This window comes from Microcebus murinus, chromosome X, assembly GCF_040939455.1.
Source record: "Microcebus murinus isolate Inina chromosome X, M.murinus_Inina_mat1.0, whole genome shotgun sequence".
Taxonomy (NCBI): Eukaryota; Metazoa; Chordata; class Mammalia; order Primates; family Cheirogaleidae; genus Microcebus; species Microcebus murinus.
Window position 1 is genome coordinate 123661878 of NC_134136.1, and position 19295 is coordinate 123681172.

General features: G+C 41.5%; 1 protein-coding gene across 3 annotated transcripts in view; it reads right to left on the reverse strand.

The window, feature by feature from the left end:
* Positions 1–19295, reverse strand: part of SHROOM4 (shroom family member 4) — a 274200-nt gene that overhangs the window by 29452 nt on the left and 225453 nt on the right. For all 3 annotated transcript variants that reach the window (XM_012752168.3, XM_075999098.1, XM_075999099.1), the window contains one exon: positions 15087–15148. In XM_012752168.3, coding sequence (XP_012607622.1) covers positions 15087–15148 — 62 coding nt within the window. The remainder of the gene's footprint in view (positions 1–15086; positions 15149–19295) is intronic.

The following is a 19295-nucleotide window of genomic DNA, read 5'->3' on the forward strand; positions in this document are numbered from 1 at the left end:
TAAACCTACTCACTATTTTTTACCCCCATACTAATGTTAAAATGAGTTTTACATTGTCTGCACACAAACCAAATAATAGTCGAGGGAGAAAACCAAGAGTGTGACTACATGGAATTATCAATCCATTGCAGGATTCCAGGCAAAAGCATCAAAAATATATATTTGATTTTTCCACCAGCACCCATCATTCCAGTTGTGACAGAAATGACATGATAAATGTGAAAATGAGTGTGTGTGGTGGTGGGGAGGGTGTGAGAGGAAACTTCACCAGGATTTCTCCTCACAAATGTCATCTTTTCCCTAGACCTTTCCTAGTCCTTTCCATTTTCCCTGAGATCTTAAACTATGATCTACCTCTTCTATCCTTGGTGTCACTACTCCTTCCCTTCTTGGCAGTCTCTCCTTTCTGCTTTTAAACTTAATCCGGTTTCCCAGATCCTGACCAAACCGGTGGTTCTCGAACTTAATTTGCATCAAAATCGCCTGGAGGGTCTGAGAAAACATAGATTGCTGGGCCACATCCCCACTTTCTGATTCAGTAGGTTTGAGTGGGGCCTGAGAATGTGCATTTCTACCATGTTCTTGAGTGATACTGAGGTTGCTTGGCCTGGGACCAGATTTTGAGAATCACTAAATTAAGCCCAATTACTCCCTCTAACTACAATCCCATCTCTTTCTTACCTTTCCCTAGCCAACTTCTTCTTAAACATTTTTAAATGTTGAAGTGTATCTTTAAACATTTTCTCTTTATTTTTTTTTCAGCATATTTTGGGGGTACAAACACTTAGATTACGTATATTGTCTCTGCCTTACCAAAGTCAGAGCTTCAAGTGTATCCATGCCCAAGATGGTGTGCAATACACCCATTAGATGTGAATATACCCATTCCCTCCTCCCCCTCCCACCTGCCCGACACCCAATGAATGTTATTACTATATGTGCACATAAGTGTTAATCAAGTAATACCAATATGATGTTGACTACATGTGGTACTTGTTTCTCCATTCTTGTGATACTTCACTTAGTAGAATGGGTTCCATCTCTGTACAGGATAATACAAGAAGTGCTATATCACCATTGTTTTTTTGTGTCTCAGTAGAATTCCATGGTATACATATACCACATTTTATTAATCCAATCATGTATTGATGGGCACTTGGGTTGTTTCCACATCTTTGCAATTGTGAATTGTGCTGCTATAAACATTCAAGTACAGATGTCTTTCTTTTTTTCTTTTTTTTTTAGACAGAGTCTCACTACAGTGCCGTGGCATCAGCCTAGCTCACAGCAACCTCAGACTCCTGGGCTCAAGCGATCCTCCTGCCTCAGCCTCCTGAGTAGCTGGGACTACAGGCATGCACCATCATGGCCGGCTAATTTTTTCTATATATTTTTAGTTGTCCAATTAATTTCTTTCTATTTTTAGTAGAGATGGGGTCTCGCTCTTGCTCAGGCTGGTATCAAACTCCTGACCTTGAGCGGTCCTCCCGTCTTGGCCTCCCGGAGTGCTAGGATTACAGGCATGAGCCACCACGCCCGGCCCAGATATCTTTTTTACAGAATGTCTTTTTTTCCTTTGGGTGGATGCTCAGTAGTGGGATTGCTGGATCAAATGGTAGTTCTACTTTTAGCTCTTTGAAGTATCTCCATATTGCTTTCCATACAGGTTGTACTAGTTTGCAGTCCCACCAGCAGTGTAGGAGTGTTCCTATCTCTCCACCTCCATGCCAACATTTATTGTTTGGGGATTTTTTGATAAAGACCATTCTCACTGGAGATAAGTGATATCTCATTGCAGTTTTGATTTTCATTTCCCTGATGACTAAAGATGTTGAGCATTTTTTCATATGTTTATTGGCTATTAGTCTGTCACCTTTTGAAAAGTTTCTGTTCGTGTCCTTTGCCAACTTTTTAATGGGGTTGTTTGATTTTTTCTTGATGATTTTCCTGACTTCCATACATATTCTAGTTATCAGCCCTTTATCAGATGTGTAGCATGCAAATAATTTCTCTCATTCTGTAGGTCTGTCTGCTTTCATGATAGTTTCCTTGGCTGTGCAGAAGCTTTTTAATTTGATCAGGTCCCATTTATTTGGAATTTATAAACAGATTCAGCAAAGTTTCAGGTTACAAAATCAATGTACAGAAATCAGTAGCATTCCTATACACCAACACCAGTCAAACTGAGAACCAAATCAAAGACTCAATACCCTTCACAACAGCAACAAAGAAAATAAAATACCTAGGAATATGTTTAACTAAGGAGGTAAAATACCTCTACAGGGAGAACTATGAAACACTGAGGAAGGAAATAGCAGGGGACATAAAGAGGTGGAAAACCATACCATGCTCATGGGTCAGCAGAATCAACATTGTTAAAATGTCTATACTACCTAAAGTGATCTACAGAGTCAATGCAATCCCTATTAAAATATCAACATCATGTTTTACAGATCTAGAAAAAATAATTCTATGTTTTGTATGGAATTAGAGAAGACCCCATATAGCAAAGGTAATCTTAAGCAAAAAGAACAAATTGGGATGCATCCAGGTACTAGACTTCAAGATACTCTACGAGGCTATGATAACTAAAATAGCATGTTACTGGCATGATGACAGAGACATAGACCAATGGCACAGAACTGAGAAGCCAGATATAAAACTATCCTCATATAGCTATGTAATCTTTGGCAAAGCAGACAAAAACATACACTGGGGAAAAGAATCCTTATTCAATAAATGGTGCTGGGAAAACTGGATAGCCACATGTAGAAGACTGAAACAGGATCTGCACCTCTCACCTGTCACAAAAATCAACTTACGGTGGATAACAGACTTAAAATAAAGTATGAAACTATAAGAATTCTAGAAGAAGATGTTGGAAAAACGCTTACAAACATTGGCCTGGGTAAGGAATCCATGAAGAAGATCCCAAAGGCAATCACAGCAACAACAAACATTCTTCTCTTTAAATATTTTTAAAATCACATAGTAACACATAATCATTGTATTAAAATTAGTGAAAAGAAACTGGAACCCTCTTACATTATTGCTAGTGGGAATGTAAAATGGTACAGATGCTTTTTCAAAGCAGGCAGTTCCTCTAAAAGTTAAACAACAAAGTTACGATATGACCCAGAAATTCCATTCCTAAATTTGTACCAAAGAGTACTGGAAACATGTATCTACACAGAAACTAGCACATGAGTGTTTGTGGTGATAATATTCACAATAGCCAAAAAGTAGCAACAACCCAAATGTCCATTAAGGGTAGATGGATAAACAAAATGCAGTGCATCCATACAATAGAATATTATTTGGAAATAAAAAGAAATGAAGTACTGATACATGGATGAACTGCTAAAGTATCCTGCTAAGTGAAAGAAGGCAGACAAAAAAGTCCACATACTGTAGAATGTACAGAAGAGGCAAATCTATAAAGACAGAAAGTAGATTATTGGTTGCTTGACATTGAGGGTTGGAATGGAGTGACTGCAAATGGAAATGAATGATCCTTTCAGGGTGATAGAAATGATCTAAAACTAGGTTGTGATGATGATTGCACATCATTGTAAATTTACTAAAAATCACTGAATTGTACATTTAAAACAGGTGAATTTATGATGTGTAAAACTGTATTTCATCTCTATGAATCCCCCTTGCAGACCATCATCCATATACTCTCTGTGCCCACCACTTTACTGAATTTGCTTTCTTGAAGGTCACTTGTGATTTCAAGCTGTCAAGGCTATTAACGATCATCTTTTTATCTTCCATGATGGCTCACTGGTGGATTTAACCTTCTACCACTTCAGCTGCTTAACCCTTCAGTTTCTTTTGCTGGTTCTTCTTCCTCATCCTACCCTCTGGCTGAGTGTTTGACAAGTCTCCTCCAGAGAATCCACTGGTATCCTTCACTAACTTCAAATAGAACATATCCCAGTTCAAACTTATCATCATCTCCACCAAACCAGTTCCTCTCCTCAACTGCCTCATGTATATGAATAATTTTTTAAGTCACTGGGGTTCAGAGTTATTTTTGATTTATCTTCTTCCCCCAAGTTGTAGTCACCAAGTTTTCCCTACTTTACCTTCAAAAGGTGTCACATATTTGTGAGCAAATAATCTGATTTAATAATTAACACGAGAAGCAATACAGGTATTCAGTAGACACATAACAAATGTTCAAAGTAGAATGATCAAAGTAAGCAAATTAAAACTATAATAGGTCCCATTTATACCTATGGTATTAGAAAAAGAAAATTTTCAATGGCAACAAAATTTTGGGAAACTGGTATCCTCATGTATTGCTTGCTAATGGCAGTGTGAAACGTGTCCTGGGGAAAGCAGTTTGGTGAACTCTGTGAATAACCAAAAGAATGTTCATGTTCTTTGGACTAGTACTCCTGACTCCAGGTAATTGTTTTTAATGAGCTAATTCAAAATGAAAAACAAAAATCTATAGCTACTCAGAATGTTTCTGTAGCATTACTTTATGATAACAAGAAACTGGAAACAACCTTATTATCCAACAATTGGGGAATGATTAAAGAAATTAGAGCACGCTAAGCTGGTGAAATACTATACAGCCATTAAAATCATGACTATTGAGGAAGTCTGCATAGCGACATGGAAAACTGTTTACCTAGTAGGGCTTAGCGAGGAAAAAGAAGCAGGACACAGAAAATAACATCTACATAGTCATTATAATCATGTCAAAAGTAATTTCTATACCTATAGATAAAGCTGGCAAGGAAATGAAAACAATGAGTGAGTTAAGGTGGTAGGAATAAGGCTATTTTTTTAAATTTCCTTTAACATTGTTTTCACAATAAATAAACTCCCCCCCCAAAAAAAAAATCATACATATTTATCTATCTCTTCTGCATCATTTGTATTGCACCTCCACTTCCCCCAGTCCAGGGTCACACTCTTTCATGCCTGGATCACTGCCCTTAATCAGTCTTCCTTCAGGCCATCTAGGCTGCAAATGCCACCAAGTTGCTTAAAGCACCACATTTATCAGGTTACTTACCTTATCAGTAACCTTTAGTACCCTCAATGTTTGTGATCCTATCTAGTTCTCAAGGCCTATCTAGCCTGGCTCAGTGCTTCACTATTCACCTTCCTTTTCTATGTATACTGCTGCTGCTACTACTCCTCCTCTTCATTACAGCTAACATATACTGAGAGTTTTCTGTGTCAGGTTTTTCTTCCTCCTTTTATTTCATTATATTATGGGGGTACAACTATTGTTGGGGTTACATATATTGCCTCTGCCACCCCTCTTCCCCTTTGTGCCAGTGCTTCAAGCGTGTCCAACTCCCAGTTGATGCACACCACACCCATTATGTAAGTATACACCCTTCCCCTCCTCCCCCTTCCCACCTGCCCACCACTCAATAAAAGTTTTTTGTTCTTTTTTGGCATTTTGGTTACATTGTATATCTTTGCCTCTCCCTAAGAAGGGTTAGAGGTATTCCCTTCCCCTCCACAATGCTCGCCATATCCTTAAGATGTGCCCCTCCCACACCTGTTGCACACTACCACCATTTGAGAAATATAGTTTTAGTCAGTCAGTATCAATTTGATGGCAAGTAGATGTGGAGCCCCTTTTCCAGATCTTGTGTCACCTCACTTTGGATAATGGGCTTAAGTTTAATCAAGGATAGCATAAATGGTGCAAGCTCACTGTCATTTCTTAGAATTGAGTAATATTCCATTGTGAGCATATAACAAATTTTAATTATCCACTGGTGAATTGACAGGCACTTTGGGATGTTTCCATGACCGTGCAATCAATCATGAATTGTGCTGCCATAAACATTCAGGTGCAGATGTCTTTATAGTAGAATCCCAATGCTATGGCTGGGTCAAATGGTATTTCTATTTCAAGCTGTTTGAGATATCTCCAAACTCTTTTCCAGAAAGGTTGCACTAATTTATAGTCCCACCAGCAGTGTAAGAGTGTGCCTGTCTCTCCACATCCTCACCAGCATTTGTTGTTTTGGGTTTTCTTGATATAGGCCATTCTCACTGGGGTTAGGTGGTATCTCATTGTGGTTTTGATTTGCATTTCTCTGATGATGAGAGATGATGAGCATTTTTTATATGTTTGATGGCCATTATTCTGTCTTCTTTGGAGAATTTTATGTTCATTTCCATTGCCCATTTCTTGATGGGGTTGTTTAATTTTTTCTTGTTAAATCTATTAAGTTCTAGATAGATTCTTGTTATTATATCTTTATCAGAAGTGTAGAGAGCAAATATTTTCTCCCACTCTGTGGGTTGTTTATTTGGTCTAATGATAGTTTACTTGGCTGTGCAGAAACTTTTCAATTTGATCAGGTCCCATTTATTTATTTTTGATGCAGCAGTGATACCCTTGGGAGTCTTCCTCAAAAATTCTTTGCCTAGACCAATGTCTGATAGGGTATTCCCGACATATTCTTCTAGGATTCTTAAGGTTTCATGCCTTAGGTTCAAATCTTCTATCCATCTTAAGTGAATTTTTGTGAGAGGTGAGAGGTAGGGATCCTGTTTCACTCTTTTGCATGTTGCTAACCAGTTTTCCCAGGACCATTTATTGAAGAGAGATTCTTTTCCCCATTGTATATTTTTGTCTGCTTTATCAAAGATTAGGTTGCCGTATACTGATGGTTTCATCTCTGGTATCTCAGATCTATTCCAGATATTGATGCTTCTGTTCTTGTGCCAGTACTAGGATGATTTAAATGTTATTGCTTAATAATACAGCTTGAAGTCAGGAAGACTACTGCCACCCAGGTTGTTATTGTTATTTAAATTGCTTTGGCTATACGAGGTTTTTTTCTGGTTCCATACAAAGTGAAGAATTATTTTTTCTAGATCTTTATAGAAGGTTGGTGGCATTTTGATGAGGATTGCATTGATTCTGTAGATCACTCTAGGTAATATTGACATTTTAACGATATTTATTCTACCAATCCATGAACAAGGTAGATTTTTCCATCTGTTTAAATCATCTGCAATTTCTTTTTTTAGTGTTTCATAGTTTTCTTTGTATAAATCTTTCGTATCTTTCATTAAGTATACTCCTAGATATTTAATTTTCTTTGGGGCTATAGTATAGGATATTGGGTTTTTGATTTGAGTTTCTGCTTGATGGTTCTTGGCATATATGAATGCTTCTGATTTGTGTATATTGATTTTATAACCTGAAACTTTACCAAATTCAGTTATTACGTCTAGGAGTCTCTTGGATAAATCCATGGGGTTTTCTAGGTATAATATCATATCATTAGTGAAAAGCAAGAGTTTGATCTCATCTTCCCCCACTTGGATGCCCTTAATACCCCTCTCTTGCCTGATCACTATAGCTAGGACTTCGAGCACTATGCTGAATAGGAGAGGAGAGAGTGGACATCCTTGCTGGTTCTGGTTCGAAGAGGGAATGATTTCAATTTTTCCCCATTTAGAATGATATTAGCAGTGGGTTTGTCATAAGTGGATTTGATAAGTTTGAGGTATGAGCCATTTATGCCTATTTTGTTAAGACTTTTTATCATAAATGTGTGTTGGACTTTGTCAAATGCTTTTTCTGCATATATTCACAAAATCATATGGTCTTTCTTCTTGTTTTTATTTATGAGGTGAATTGCATTTATAGACTTGTGTATGTTGAACCAGCCTCGCATCCCTGGTATAAAGCCCACCTGGTCATGGTGAATTATTTTTTTGATGTGCTGCTGGATTCTCTTTGCTAAAATTTTGTTAAGAAGTTTTTCATCTGTGTTCATGAGGGATATTGGTCTGTAGTTCTCTATTTTTGTTGCATCCTTTCCTGGCTTTGGTATCAAAGTGATGTTGGCTTTGTAGAATGAATTGGGAAGGATACCTTCCTTCTCAATGGTGTGGAATAGTTTCTGAAGTATAGGTATGAGTTCATCTTTGAATGTTTGGTAGAATTCTTATGTATATCCATCTGGTCTGCGACTTTCCGTTTGGGGAGATTATCAATTACTGCTCCAATTTCTGAGCTTGTGATTGGTCTATTCAGGAATTCTGTTACCTCTTGAGTGAACTTAGGGAGATTGTACGAATCCAGGAATTTGTCCATTTCTTCTTCATTATGTAGTTTTTGGGCATACAGGTTTTTTTTTTTTTATAGTAGTCAAATATAATGTTTTGAATTTCCAATGTGTCTGTTGTGATTTCTCCTTTTTCATTTCTTATTGAGTTTATTAGCGTCCTTTCCCTTTGAGCCCTTGTCAGTCTAGCTAGAGGGCCATCAATTTTGTTTATCTTTTCAAAACAACAGCTCTGGTTTTGTTGATCTTCAATACAGCTCTCTTGTTCTCCATTTCATTAAGTTCTGCTTTGATCTTCATTATTTCTTTTATTCTACTAGGATTGGAATTTATTATCTCTTCTTTTTCTAATTCCTTGAGCTTATTTATTAGGATGTCAGTATCTAAGCTTTCTGTTTTTTGTATGTGAGCATTAATTGCTATTAGTTTTCCTCCCAGGTAAGCTTTTGCTGTATCCCACAGGTTTTGATCACTAGTATTCTGTTATCATTATGTTCAAAGACACTCTTGATTTTCCTCTGAATTTCTTCATTGATCCAATAATTTTTCAATAATAGATTGTTTATTTTCCATGATTTTGTGAGGCATTGAGTGTTTCTATTGGAATTGAACTGTAATTTTCTACCACTATGGTCAGAAAAGATACAAGGTATAATTTCTATGTTCTTGAATTTTTTGAGATCTGATTTCCAGCCTATGATGTGATCAATTTTGGAGAAGGATCCATGGACTGCTGAGAAGAATGTATATTCAACTTTATTTTGATGGAATGTTCTGCAGAGATCTGTCAGACCTTTTTGATCAATGGCTCTGTTCAAGTCTATTATTTCTTTGCTTATTTTCTGTTTGGAGGATCTATCCAGATCATTAATTGGGGTGTTGAAGTCCTCTGCTACTATGGTAGTGCTGTGTAACATGGTGTTTAGATTAGTCACTGTTTGCTTTATGTAATTAGGTGCTCCTGCATTGGGTGCATAAATATTAAGAATCTTTAAATATTTTTGTTGGATCTTCCCTTTTACCATTACAAAATGGCCATCTTTATCCTTTTTTATTTTTGCTATTTTAAAACTTATCTTATCTGCAAATAGTATAGCTACCCAAGCTTTCTTTTGGCTTCCGTTTGACTGGATGATAGTTTTCCATCCCTTGATCTTCAGATGGAAGGCATCTTTGTGGGTTAGATGTGTTTCCTGTAGACAGCAGATACTGGGTTTCTGGGTTTTTATCCACTCTGCCAGTCTATGTCTCTTCAGTGGACAGTTTAAGCCATTTACATTTATTGAGAGGATTGAGATTGGAGGAAGGATTCCATTCATATTGTTGGATGGAGTCTTGTTGCTTTGTCTTACTCTTTGAGCCATCATGTAGTTTGAGATCTAAGCTTTAATTATTTGAAGATTTTACTTTGAGGAGTGTCTATTGCCCTGTTCGGTTAGAAAAGCAGGTCTGAGAAATTCTTGTAGGGCTAGTCTGGACTTTGCAAATTCCTTCAGTGATTGCTTGTCTGAGAAGGACTTTATTTCTCCCTCATAGATGAAACTTAGTTTTGCCGGATACAGAATTCTAGGTTGGGCTTTGTTTTGTTGTAGAAGATTAAGGATAGGCACCCAGTCCCCCCTGGCTTGTAATGTTTCAGATGAGAAGTCTACTGTTAGTCTGATAGGTTTTCCTTTATAGGTTAATTATTGTTTTCGTCTCGCTGAATGGAGTATTGCTTCTTTCACATTTACTTTGGTCAATCTAATGACCATGTGACGGGTTGATTGTCTTTTCATGTTGAGTCGCCCAGGGGTTCTGTATGCTTCTTGTAATTGGATATCCAGATTTCTGGCCAGACCCGGCATATTTTACTCCAGTATTCTGTGAAATAGGTTTTCCGGCCCTTGTGATTGTTCCTCTTCTCCTTCTGGCATCCCAATCACCCTGAGATTCGGCTTTTTTACATAACCCCACACTTCTTGTAGGCTTTGATCTTGTTTCTTGTTTTTGTGTTCTTTTTCTTCCTCTGATTTGTTTAGCACATAGGCATAATCTTTGAGCTCTGAGATTCTTTCCTCTGCATGGTCCATCCTGTTCTTTATGCTTTCCACTGTATTATGGAGATCCTTGATTGTTTCTTTCATTGTCAAAATTTCTGATTGTTTTTTTATGGATAATTTCAATATTTTTGAAGAATTTTTCATTCATTTCCTGAATTGTTCTTGTGGTATCTCTGTGTTGTGATTCTATTTTCTCTTCAATTCCATTGAGCTTTCTAACAATCCATATTCGAAATTCTTCCTCCATCAGTTTGATCATATTATGTAGGTTGGTGTCTGTTGATGGAGGTCGAGTGTTTTCTTTTGGAGATTACTTTTCTCTCTGCTCCTTCATGATTCCTGTGATCTTCTGCTGGTTCTTTCTCATCTGGATCAGACTGACGGGGCAGTGGCGCGAGTTGCCTCTTTCAGTTCTCTGACTCTCCAAACACCGAGTTGGAGAGCAGTGAGAGAAATGGGAACAGTCTCTTTTCCAGCACTGTCCATAGGCAGAGTTGTGATCTTTGGTGTGAAGCACCTGGTCCCAAGTCAAGGGGGGTGTGAATGACAATGTCTCTCCCATTTATATTTTGGAGAAACATCCTCCTTCACAACTGCACCTTGCCGAGACAGGTTCCGCTCTTTGGACACTGAGCTCAGGTGCCTAGAGAAATGAGAGACTTCCCAGGATCAGACTGGTAGGGTACTGGGGGGAGCCACCACTCTCGGCTCTCTGTCTCTTCAAACCCAGAGTTGGAGACCAGCTACAGAAATGGGAACAGACTCTTTCCCAGCTCTGCCTCATGATGCATTTGGAGCCCTTGGCCCAAGGCACCTAGTCCCAAGTCACTAGGGAGGGTATGGAATGAAGTGTCTCTCCCATTTATATTTTGGAAAAACAGCCTCCTTCATAACTGCACCTTGCTGAGCCAGGCCCACTCTCTGGTCGCAGAGCGCAGGCTCCTGGAGAATCCAGGGACTTCCCAGGATCACACTGGCAGGGCAGTGGCACAAGCTGCCACTCTCAGCTCTCTGTCTCTCCAAATACAGAGATGGGGACTAGCTACAGAAATGGTAACTGGTTCTTTCCCATATCTTCCTCAAGGCGAATTCGGAACCCTTGGCACAAATCACTCAGTCTCCAGACGCAGGAGAGTGAGGGTGAAAATGCTTCTCCTGTTTATATTTTGGAGAAATAGCCACCTTTGCAACTGTGCCTAGCAGAGATGGGTTCCGCTCTCTGGGCACAGAGCATGGGTGCCTGGAGAAGCCAGGGACTTCCCAGGATCAGACTGGCAAGGCGGAGGCATGAGCTGCCACTCTCAGCTTACTGTCCCCCCAAACAGAGAGCTGGGGGTCCAGCGGCAGAAATGGGAATAGTCTCTTTCTCAGCTGTGCCCCAAAGCGGGGTCAGAACCCTTGGCGTGAAGTCCCCAGACTCTAGTTGCAGGAGAGTTTGGGTGAAAATGTCTCTCCCGTTTATATTTTGGAGAAACCATTTCCTTCGCAACTGCACCTTGCCGAGCTGGGCTCCGCTGTCTGGATGCAGAGCACCAGGCCTAGAGAAGCCAGGGACTTCCCAGGATCAGACTGGCACGGTGGAGGCGCAAGCTGCCACTCTCCGCTTACTGTCTCTTTAAACACAGAGTTGAGGGGCTAGCACAGAAATGGAAACAGACTCTTTCTCAGCTGCGTCTCAAGGCAGGGTCGGATGCCCTGGCATGAACCCCCCAGTCTCCAGTCGCAGGAGAGTTTGGGTGGAAATGCATCTCCTGTTTATATTTTGGAATAACGGACTCCTTCACTACTGTGCCTTGCTGAGCTGGGCTCCGCTGTCTGGACGCATAGTGCGGGCGCCTAGAGAAGCCGGGGACTTCCCAGGATCCAACTGGCAGGGCAAAGGTGCAAGCTGCCACTCTCCGCTTACTGTCTCTTTAAACACGGAGTTGGGGGTCACAGAGTTGGGGGTTCATCGGCAGAAGTGGAAACAGACTCCTTCTCAGCAGCGCCCCAAGGCGGGGTCAGAACCCTTGGGATGAGGGCCTCAGTCTCCAGTCGCAGGAGAGTTTGGGTGAAAATGTCTCTCCCGTTTATATTTTGGGGAAACCGTTTCCTTCGCCACTGCCCAGCCGAGATGGGCTTCAGTCTCTGGACACAGAGCATGGGCGGGTGCCTGGAGAAGCCAGGGACTTCCCAGGATCGGACTGTTGGGGCGGTGGCGGGGGCCACCACTCTCCACTCTCTGTCTCTTTAAATGCAGAGTTGGGGGTCTAGTGGCAGAGATGGGAACAGTCTCTCAGCTCCGCCCCAAGTTGAGGTTGGGCCCTTGGCATGAAACTCCGGTTCCGAGTCGCGGGAGGGTGTGGATGGAAGTGCCTCTCCCGTTTATATTTTGAAGAAACAGCCTCCTCCCTCGCCACTGCGCCGCCCGTCTCCGCTCTCTGGACACAGAGAGCGGGTGCCTGGAGAAGCTACCAACCGCCTGAGATCACGTATCCCATACCTTGATTCCCTCCCCACTGCCCCTCCAAACATAGAGTACAAGCCAACCGCAGTAATGGGAAGATGGGAGCTGTGTTGGAGGAGCAGGGGGACTTCCCCCAACTCGCAGAGGGCCCGGGGTTCAAGGAACCTAGCTTTGGGCTCTCTGTCCACTCCACACCCATCAAAATCTCATCTATATCTATGGTCGAATCCTCCTTTCGGGTCTACTCCTCTCAACACAGACCTAGGAGTGTCCTGCAGCACAAGGCCAAAGTGAGCCCTTGCTCCGGTCAAGCAGGGGAGTGTCTGCTGAACTCTGCTGAATCCTCCCCCACCCGAAACTGCCTAAGCTTTGAGCTAAGGAAAGTGTACGATGTTCCCTGATCCAGACTCTCCATTCAGCTCTGCCTGGCACCATCACTTTCCACCAGCTCCAGGCATTTCCCAGCCCACGTGGGTGTGGAGCTTGGTGGATGGTGGGGCGTCTCACAGCGCCAGGTAGGGCTGATGCTGCAGCCAGCCGGCTGTCGACGAAACCTCGCCTTGCTCCCTCCCTGCTGTATCTTTCCAACTCCCCTGGTTTAGCCAAAGAATATCCGATTCACCTTTGGTTTGGGCTGAAGACTCTCTTGTCCCTCCGCATCCCGGTGAATGTCTGCAGGTTTACGAAGCTGTTCCTGTGGAAGTGCAGGATGTTCGGATGTGTTTGTCCGCTTTCCCTACTTTCCACCCTGGGAGCAAAGAGCCTGGAGGACACTCCTACTCCGCCATTTTTTCAATCTGTGTCAGGTTTTATTATAAATGCTTTACATACATTAACTCATTTGGTCCTCACAACAACCATGTGAGGAGGTTAGGAGTCTTATCTGATTTTATAGATAAAAGGAGAAAGAGAGAGGCAGAGAGATATCTCCAGTGTCTCTGATTTCTCCGAGGACATGGTGCAAGTGAGTCCAGAGCTAGGAAGATCAAGATCAGCTCTAGAATTCCATAGAATCCCCACCCAGGAGTTACACCCCTGAGACATGATGCTGAGGTATCTGTTTGAAGGGCTTCCTTAGTGATCCTAATTAAAGCAGGAATAATGGAAAAAAGCAGGAACCGTGGGGCCACACAAACCTGGGTCTGAATCCTGGCTCCATCTCTTACTAGCTGTGTGACCTCAGCTAAGTTACATAAACTCTCTGGATCTCATGTATAAACTGGGGAGCAAAATGAACTGTTGTAGAGAATAAATGAGATTATGGGTATAAAATGTCCAGCCTAGTTACTAACACTTAGTAGATCATCAACAAATATCGAGTTCCTTCTTTTTCCCACTGCCAAGTAGAAAACTGATAGGTTCCTCAGACTTTGGAACCAAAGGAAAGCCAAAATTATCTCTGACTACACCACCTAGTCACAGAGGTTAATGTGGACACCCACAAAGAACTCTGGACTCTTCAGGGGTCGGAAGACCCAGATTCTGCTCCTCTCCCTTGGTGTCCCCACCTGGGAGAACAGAAATACAACCTGAATCCTTCTTCCCTGTCTCCTCCTTTATTCCTGGAGTTTGAGTTAAGACTAAATATGATTTAGGTGCCTCATAATTATATTGGGCTGAGAAAAGCTGGCTGAAAGAGTGTATCAAGGAGTTTCACTAAAGGAGGGTATAGCTAGGCTGATAGAGAACAACTCATGAGAAGGTAATTGTCTGTTCCTTATAGTCACCTAGGGCAGATGGGCCTATCTCTGGGGAACAAGAGTGCTGGGGTCATGGTCCCCATATTATGGGAATAGGCTCTGCACCCTGGGCATTTTTTCCTTAAGGGCTACACCCAAGGAGGCTCTTTTCCCTTTAGCCTGAGCCACATGTGCTATTTGTAAAAGTGCCCCTGGCTTCCTCCAGAAATTTTAGCCTATGGTCAGTATCATCTTACCTGATTTTACAAATAAGGGGAGAAAAAGAGAGAAACAGAGACAGAGAGAGAGAGATATCTCTGGTGACTGATTTCTCCAAGGACGTGGTGTAAACTATTAATGAGCAGACCTTAAGTTCTCAACAAGTCCTATTAAAAGAAAGTGGCAGAACCCAAGAAATAGGTACCCCCAACAACTCTAGGGCGAAGGCACAGTAGTAGCTGTATAGTCCTACCTCTTCTCTGCCCACTCCAATTACCCCATGGCCACTGGCAAGGCAGGCATAGTTTGTGCCTTCTCATTTCCATTTCAGCACAGTCTGGTCCCCTGTGTCCTTGTGCCTGGCCAGGGCTGCCTCAGGCCTCTGAGCTAATGGCCACAGTGTCCCACAAAACTACCTGACTACTGCATATTCCAAAATGCCCTAGCAGTCACGTTAGTCTGTACTGAGCTCTCTGGGGGGCAGGCTGAATTTACATCTACAGCATCAAGCCCTTCATATGGATACCAGACTAGTTTCCTCAAATGAAGCTAAGTAAACCAAAGACCTTAGCAATTTCTACAGAAGCCCCAGAGGCAGCAACTCATCCCAACTCCCTCAGTGATCACTTACCTTCCTGACTGGCTGGTCTTCCTATTTCCTGTTATTGGTTTCCATTTGTCCCCAGGAAATTTCTGCAAAGCAAAAGCCAGTAAGTTAGGGAGCTCTGAGCAACCAGGCATCTAGATGGCCTCAAAGATGTGAGGAGGGAGCCTGTCCCAAGGCAGGCTCCCCAGCTGGTTCCTTCTACTCTCCTACGCAGGCTTGAGAAACGTGTACCTGGGGGGCTGCCTGTCAGGAGGCCTGATAAGCTGCTGTGGGCACTCAAGAGACTAGGAGAGCACTCAGGGACCTGGACACTGTGGTCTAGAAATGCTGTTTCCCTCTTTCTCCACTCCCCTCCCAAACCACGTTAAAAACCAGTTTAGCACGTTTGCTGTTTGCTCTGGCTCTTGCCTGCATCGAGGCATGAGAGGGGGAGGTCTTTTTGTTTGTTTGGCTGGGTGAACCTGCTCATTCCTCCTGCCCCTTCCAACACAGAAAGCCATTTCTTGGAAGGCCTGGATCCTGAGGGGGCTTTGTGCGAGGAAGCTCTTCCTGCAGCAGCCCTCTTTCCCGGAGAGACAAAGGGAGACCGGGCGTGTCCCCATGCTGCAGTGGTTCTTCCTTCCCTGCCCACTCTGCTGGCATGGGCTGAGGCAGACTCATCTCTAGGGAACATGAGAGCTGGGTGCCATGGTCCCCACACTATGGGAGTAGGCTCTCTGTCCTGGGCGTTTTTTCCTGGAGGGCTATGGCCAAGCCCCTCTTTTGCTTCTAGGCCAAACCATTTGTGCCATTTGCAAAAATGTCTCTGCTTTCCTAATTCTAGCCACAAACTGAAAGTACATTAGCCTTCAGATTCTCCCTAATTTTGTATCCAGCATCTTCTTCCTAGATACTCAGAGCTTAGCCCAATGGGAATGCACAGTTTTTCCTAAACCTCATTGATCTTACAAATATCCCTGTTTCTCCAATGCTATTATTATTAGTCTCATTCAAGGTTGTATTATCTTTCCCACCTAGGCCTCCCGTTTGGGGGTAAGATACCTGGTGAAATGGAATAAACACAGGTTTTTGGTGTCAGTCATACTGGCTAAAACACTCATTAGCTATGGTATTTGACAGAACTCATATCACTTCCCTGAGCCTCAGTTTCCTATCTGGCAAATAAAGAATATGTTATCTAGTGTTCCTGGGTTACCAAACACAAGGACAAAATGAGATGTGCAGAGAGAACACTTAGCACAATGCTTGGCACATAGGAGGCTCTGGATGTTAGTAGCCATGGAAAAGTTGAGGTTTATTTCCTGGCTCTAGCTTTTACAGGACCAGAGCAATTCCTGCCTGTATCTGACACATCAGAGCAACTCTAATCACCTGTACTTCAGACTTTGTCTCAATGCCCTTGTGAGATGTTCCTCCCTGCAAAGACACCATTACTTGTTCAGCCACAGTGGGAGCCAGGATTTCCTGTCCATGCCCTGTCTAGCCCTGTGGATGTGCTCAGTAAATAGCAGTGGCCAAACCAAACAAGGTCTTGTACCAACTCCCAACTGTCTTCTTAGGTCCCAAGTATCACTTTACTTTTTGTCCTGAGCCACTTATGTCCCTTTAAATTGCCTGTACCATTTGAACCAAACAGGAAGTCATCCCTACAGTTTGTTGCAGATAGATGTTGTGGTGGAAACTTGTTGCCCCAGTGGAAGTGATACTGCTAGAAAGCATTGGCATTCTGCCACTCTGGAGAGGGCTTGGCCTTTGTGATCAGCTTGTGGAGAGACAGTGTGGCACAATCGGGAGCTTGGCCCCTGAAGTTAAATAGCATGGATTCAAACCCACACCTGCCCTTCACTAGCTATGTGGCCTCTGGGAAGCTATTCAACTTCTCTGTATCTCAGTTTCCCAACTATATAATAGTCTTATAATAATAAGGGTGCCTATTTCTTGACTGCTTGAGGACTCAATGAGATGATAAATTGTAAAGCACCTAGAACAGTACCTGGTGCCCAGTAGATACTCAAATGCTAGTTACTGTCATGTTGTTCAAATCTAGGCTCTGCCACTTGCTAGAAGTGTGACCTCTCTGAGCCTCGGCTTCCTCTGCGGTAAAACAGGGGATCCCATTATAACTTATATAACAGTTAAGTGAAATAATCTGACAATATATGCAAAACCAACTGGCATGAAGTATGAGGGATGTAAGCACATGCTGATTTCAGTTCTTCTAATAGCACTGAACAGGAGCTAATGAGCTTGCCAATCTGATCCAGGGTTGTAAGGAGCAGGATCTCAGCCCTGCTTCACACAGCCACCACTGCACAGTACATTAGTCATCGGAGCTGGAGCATCTTAACCCATGCTGCAAGCTTTCCCCATGGCTTATGGAAGGTGGTGGTGGTGGAAGGAAGGTTCAGGTGGCAAGGGTGGAAATGGGCATGTAGTGGCTCCTAGACAGCCATCCAAGTGTCTGAAAGCCCAGTGTCTAAGCAGACCTGCTTAGCTAGTCTAACAGGCATTAGGAAGCCAATGTGTCTCTCCCTCAGTGTATAAAGGGAGGAGCATGGTATAGGCACAGGCTCACCTGCATTGCTACTACCAATTATGGCAACCTGCAATTTGTACCTCCTTCCCTTACAAGGTGACATCTCTGCAACCATCATCTCCTCACCACCCCCTCAACCTCAGGCCTCTTTCTCTATTGTCTACTTATGGGTCCTTCTTTAAGTAGAAGTTTCTCAAACTAAGCCAAAATCTCCCTTTATTTTCAGAGATAATAAGTCATTTATAAGATGATTACTATCTGGCAGTCTTTGTGCCTTACACATGTTACATCTTTTAATCTTTGCAACCAACTTACAAAGGAGGTGTTGTGATTACCCCAATTTTTTAGATGGGAAAGCTTAGATGCTCTAAGTTCCAGGAAAGGAATCCAAACCCAGGCAGTCTGGTTCCAGCTTCAGTGCCCTTAAATCATTATTTTCTCTTTCCTCTCTTCATTGTTCAACATTATGAGCATTTTCAAACATACTCAAAAGTTGAAAGAAGTTCCTAGTGAACACCCATATACATACCACCTAGATTATATAATTAATATTTTGCTATATTTACATTATCATTTCTCTATTTACCCTTATATCCATCCACCAATCCATCTTAAATTCTAGATGCATTCAAGATAAGTTTCAAACAACCGTATCCCCATAAATTTGAAAACTTAAATGAAATGGACAAATTCCTTAAGAGACACAAACTACAAAAGCTTACTCAAGAAAAAATAGATAACCTAAATGATACAATATATATTAAAGAAATTGAATTTGTAGTTAAAAATCTTCCTACAAAGAAAACTCCAAGCCCAGATGGCTACAACGATGACTTCTACCAAACATTTAAGGAAGAAATAACATCAATTCTATACAAACTCTTCCTGAAAAAAAAAAAAGAAGAAAAGGTAATACTTCCCAACTTATTTTTAAGGCTAGCATTGCCTTCATATGAAAACAAGACAAAGATGTTACAAAACTACTACAGGCTAAAATCCCTGATAAACATTGTTGGAAAATCCTTAACAAAATATTAACAAATAAAATCTAGAAACATATAAAAAGGAGAATATATCATGACCACATGGGATTTATCATGGCAATGCTAGGCTGATATTTATTTCAAAAATTGATCACTATAATTCACCATCTCAGTAGACTAAAAGAGAAAAACTACATGATCCTCTTGACAGATAGAGAAAAAGCATTTGAAAAAATTTCAACAGCCACTCCTGAATGAAAAGTCTTAGTAAAAAAAGAATAAAATATAATTTCCTCCATTAAATGACATCTACAAAAAACCCTACAGCTAACATCAAACTTAACAATGAAAATTTAAGAACAAAGCAAGAGTGTCCACTCTCACCACTTCCTCTAAACATTGCACTGGAAATTAGTGCAATAAGCCTTCCCTCTATCCCAGAAAAGGGCATACATGGTGGAAAAAAATATATAAAATTCTTTCTATTTACAGATGACATGATTGCCTATGTAGAAAATCTTTTATAATCTACTGAAAAGCTACTAAAACTAATAAGTGAGTTTGGCAATACTGCACAACACAAGGCCAATACAAATAATTCAATTGTATTTCTATATAGTAGTAACAAACAATTTTACCTTGACATTAAGGAAACAGTACTCTGTATAATAGCATAAAAAAAAAAAAAAAAAAAAACATGAAATCATAGGGACA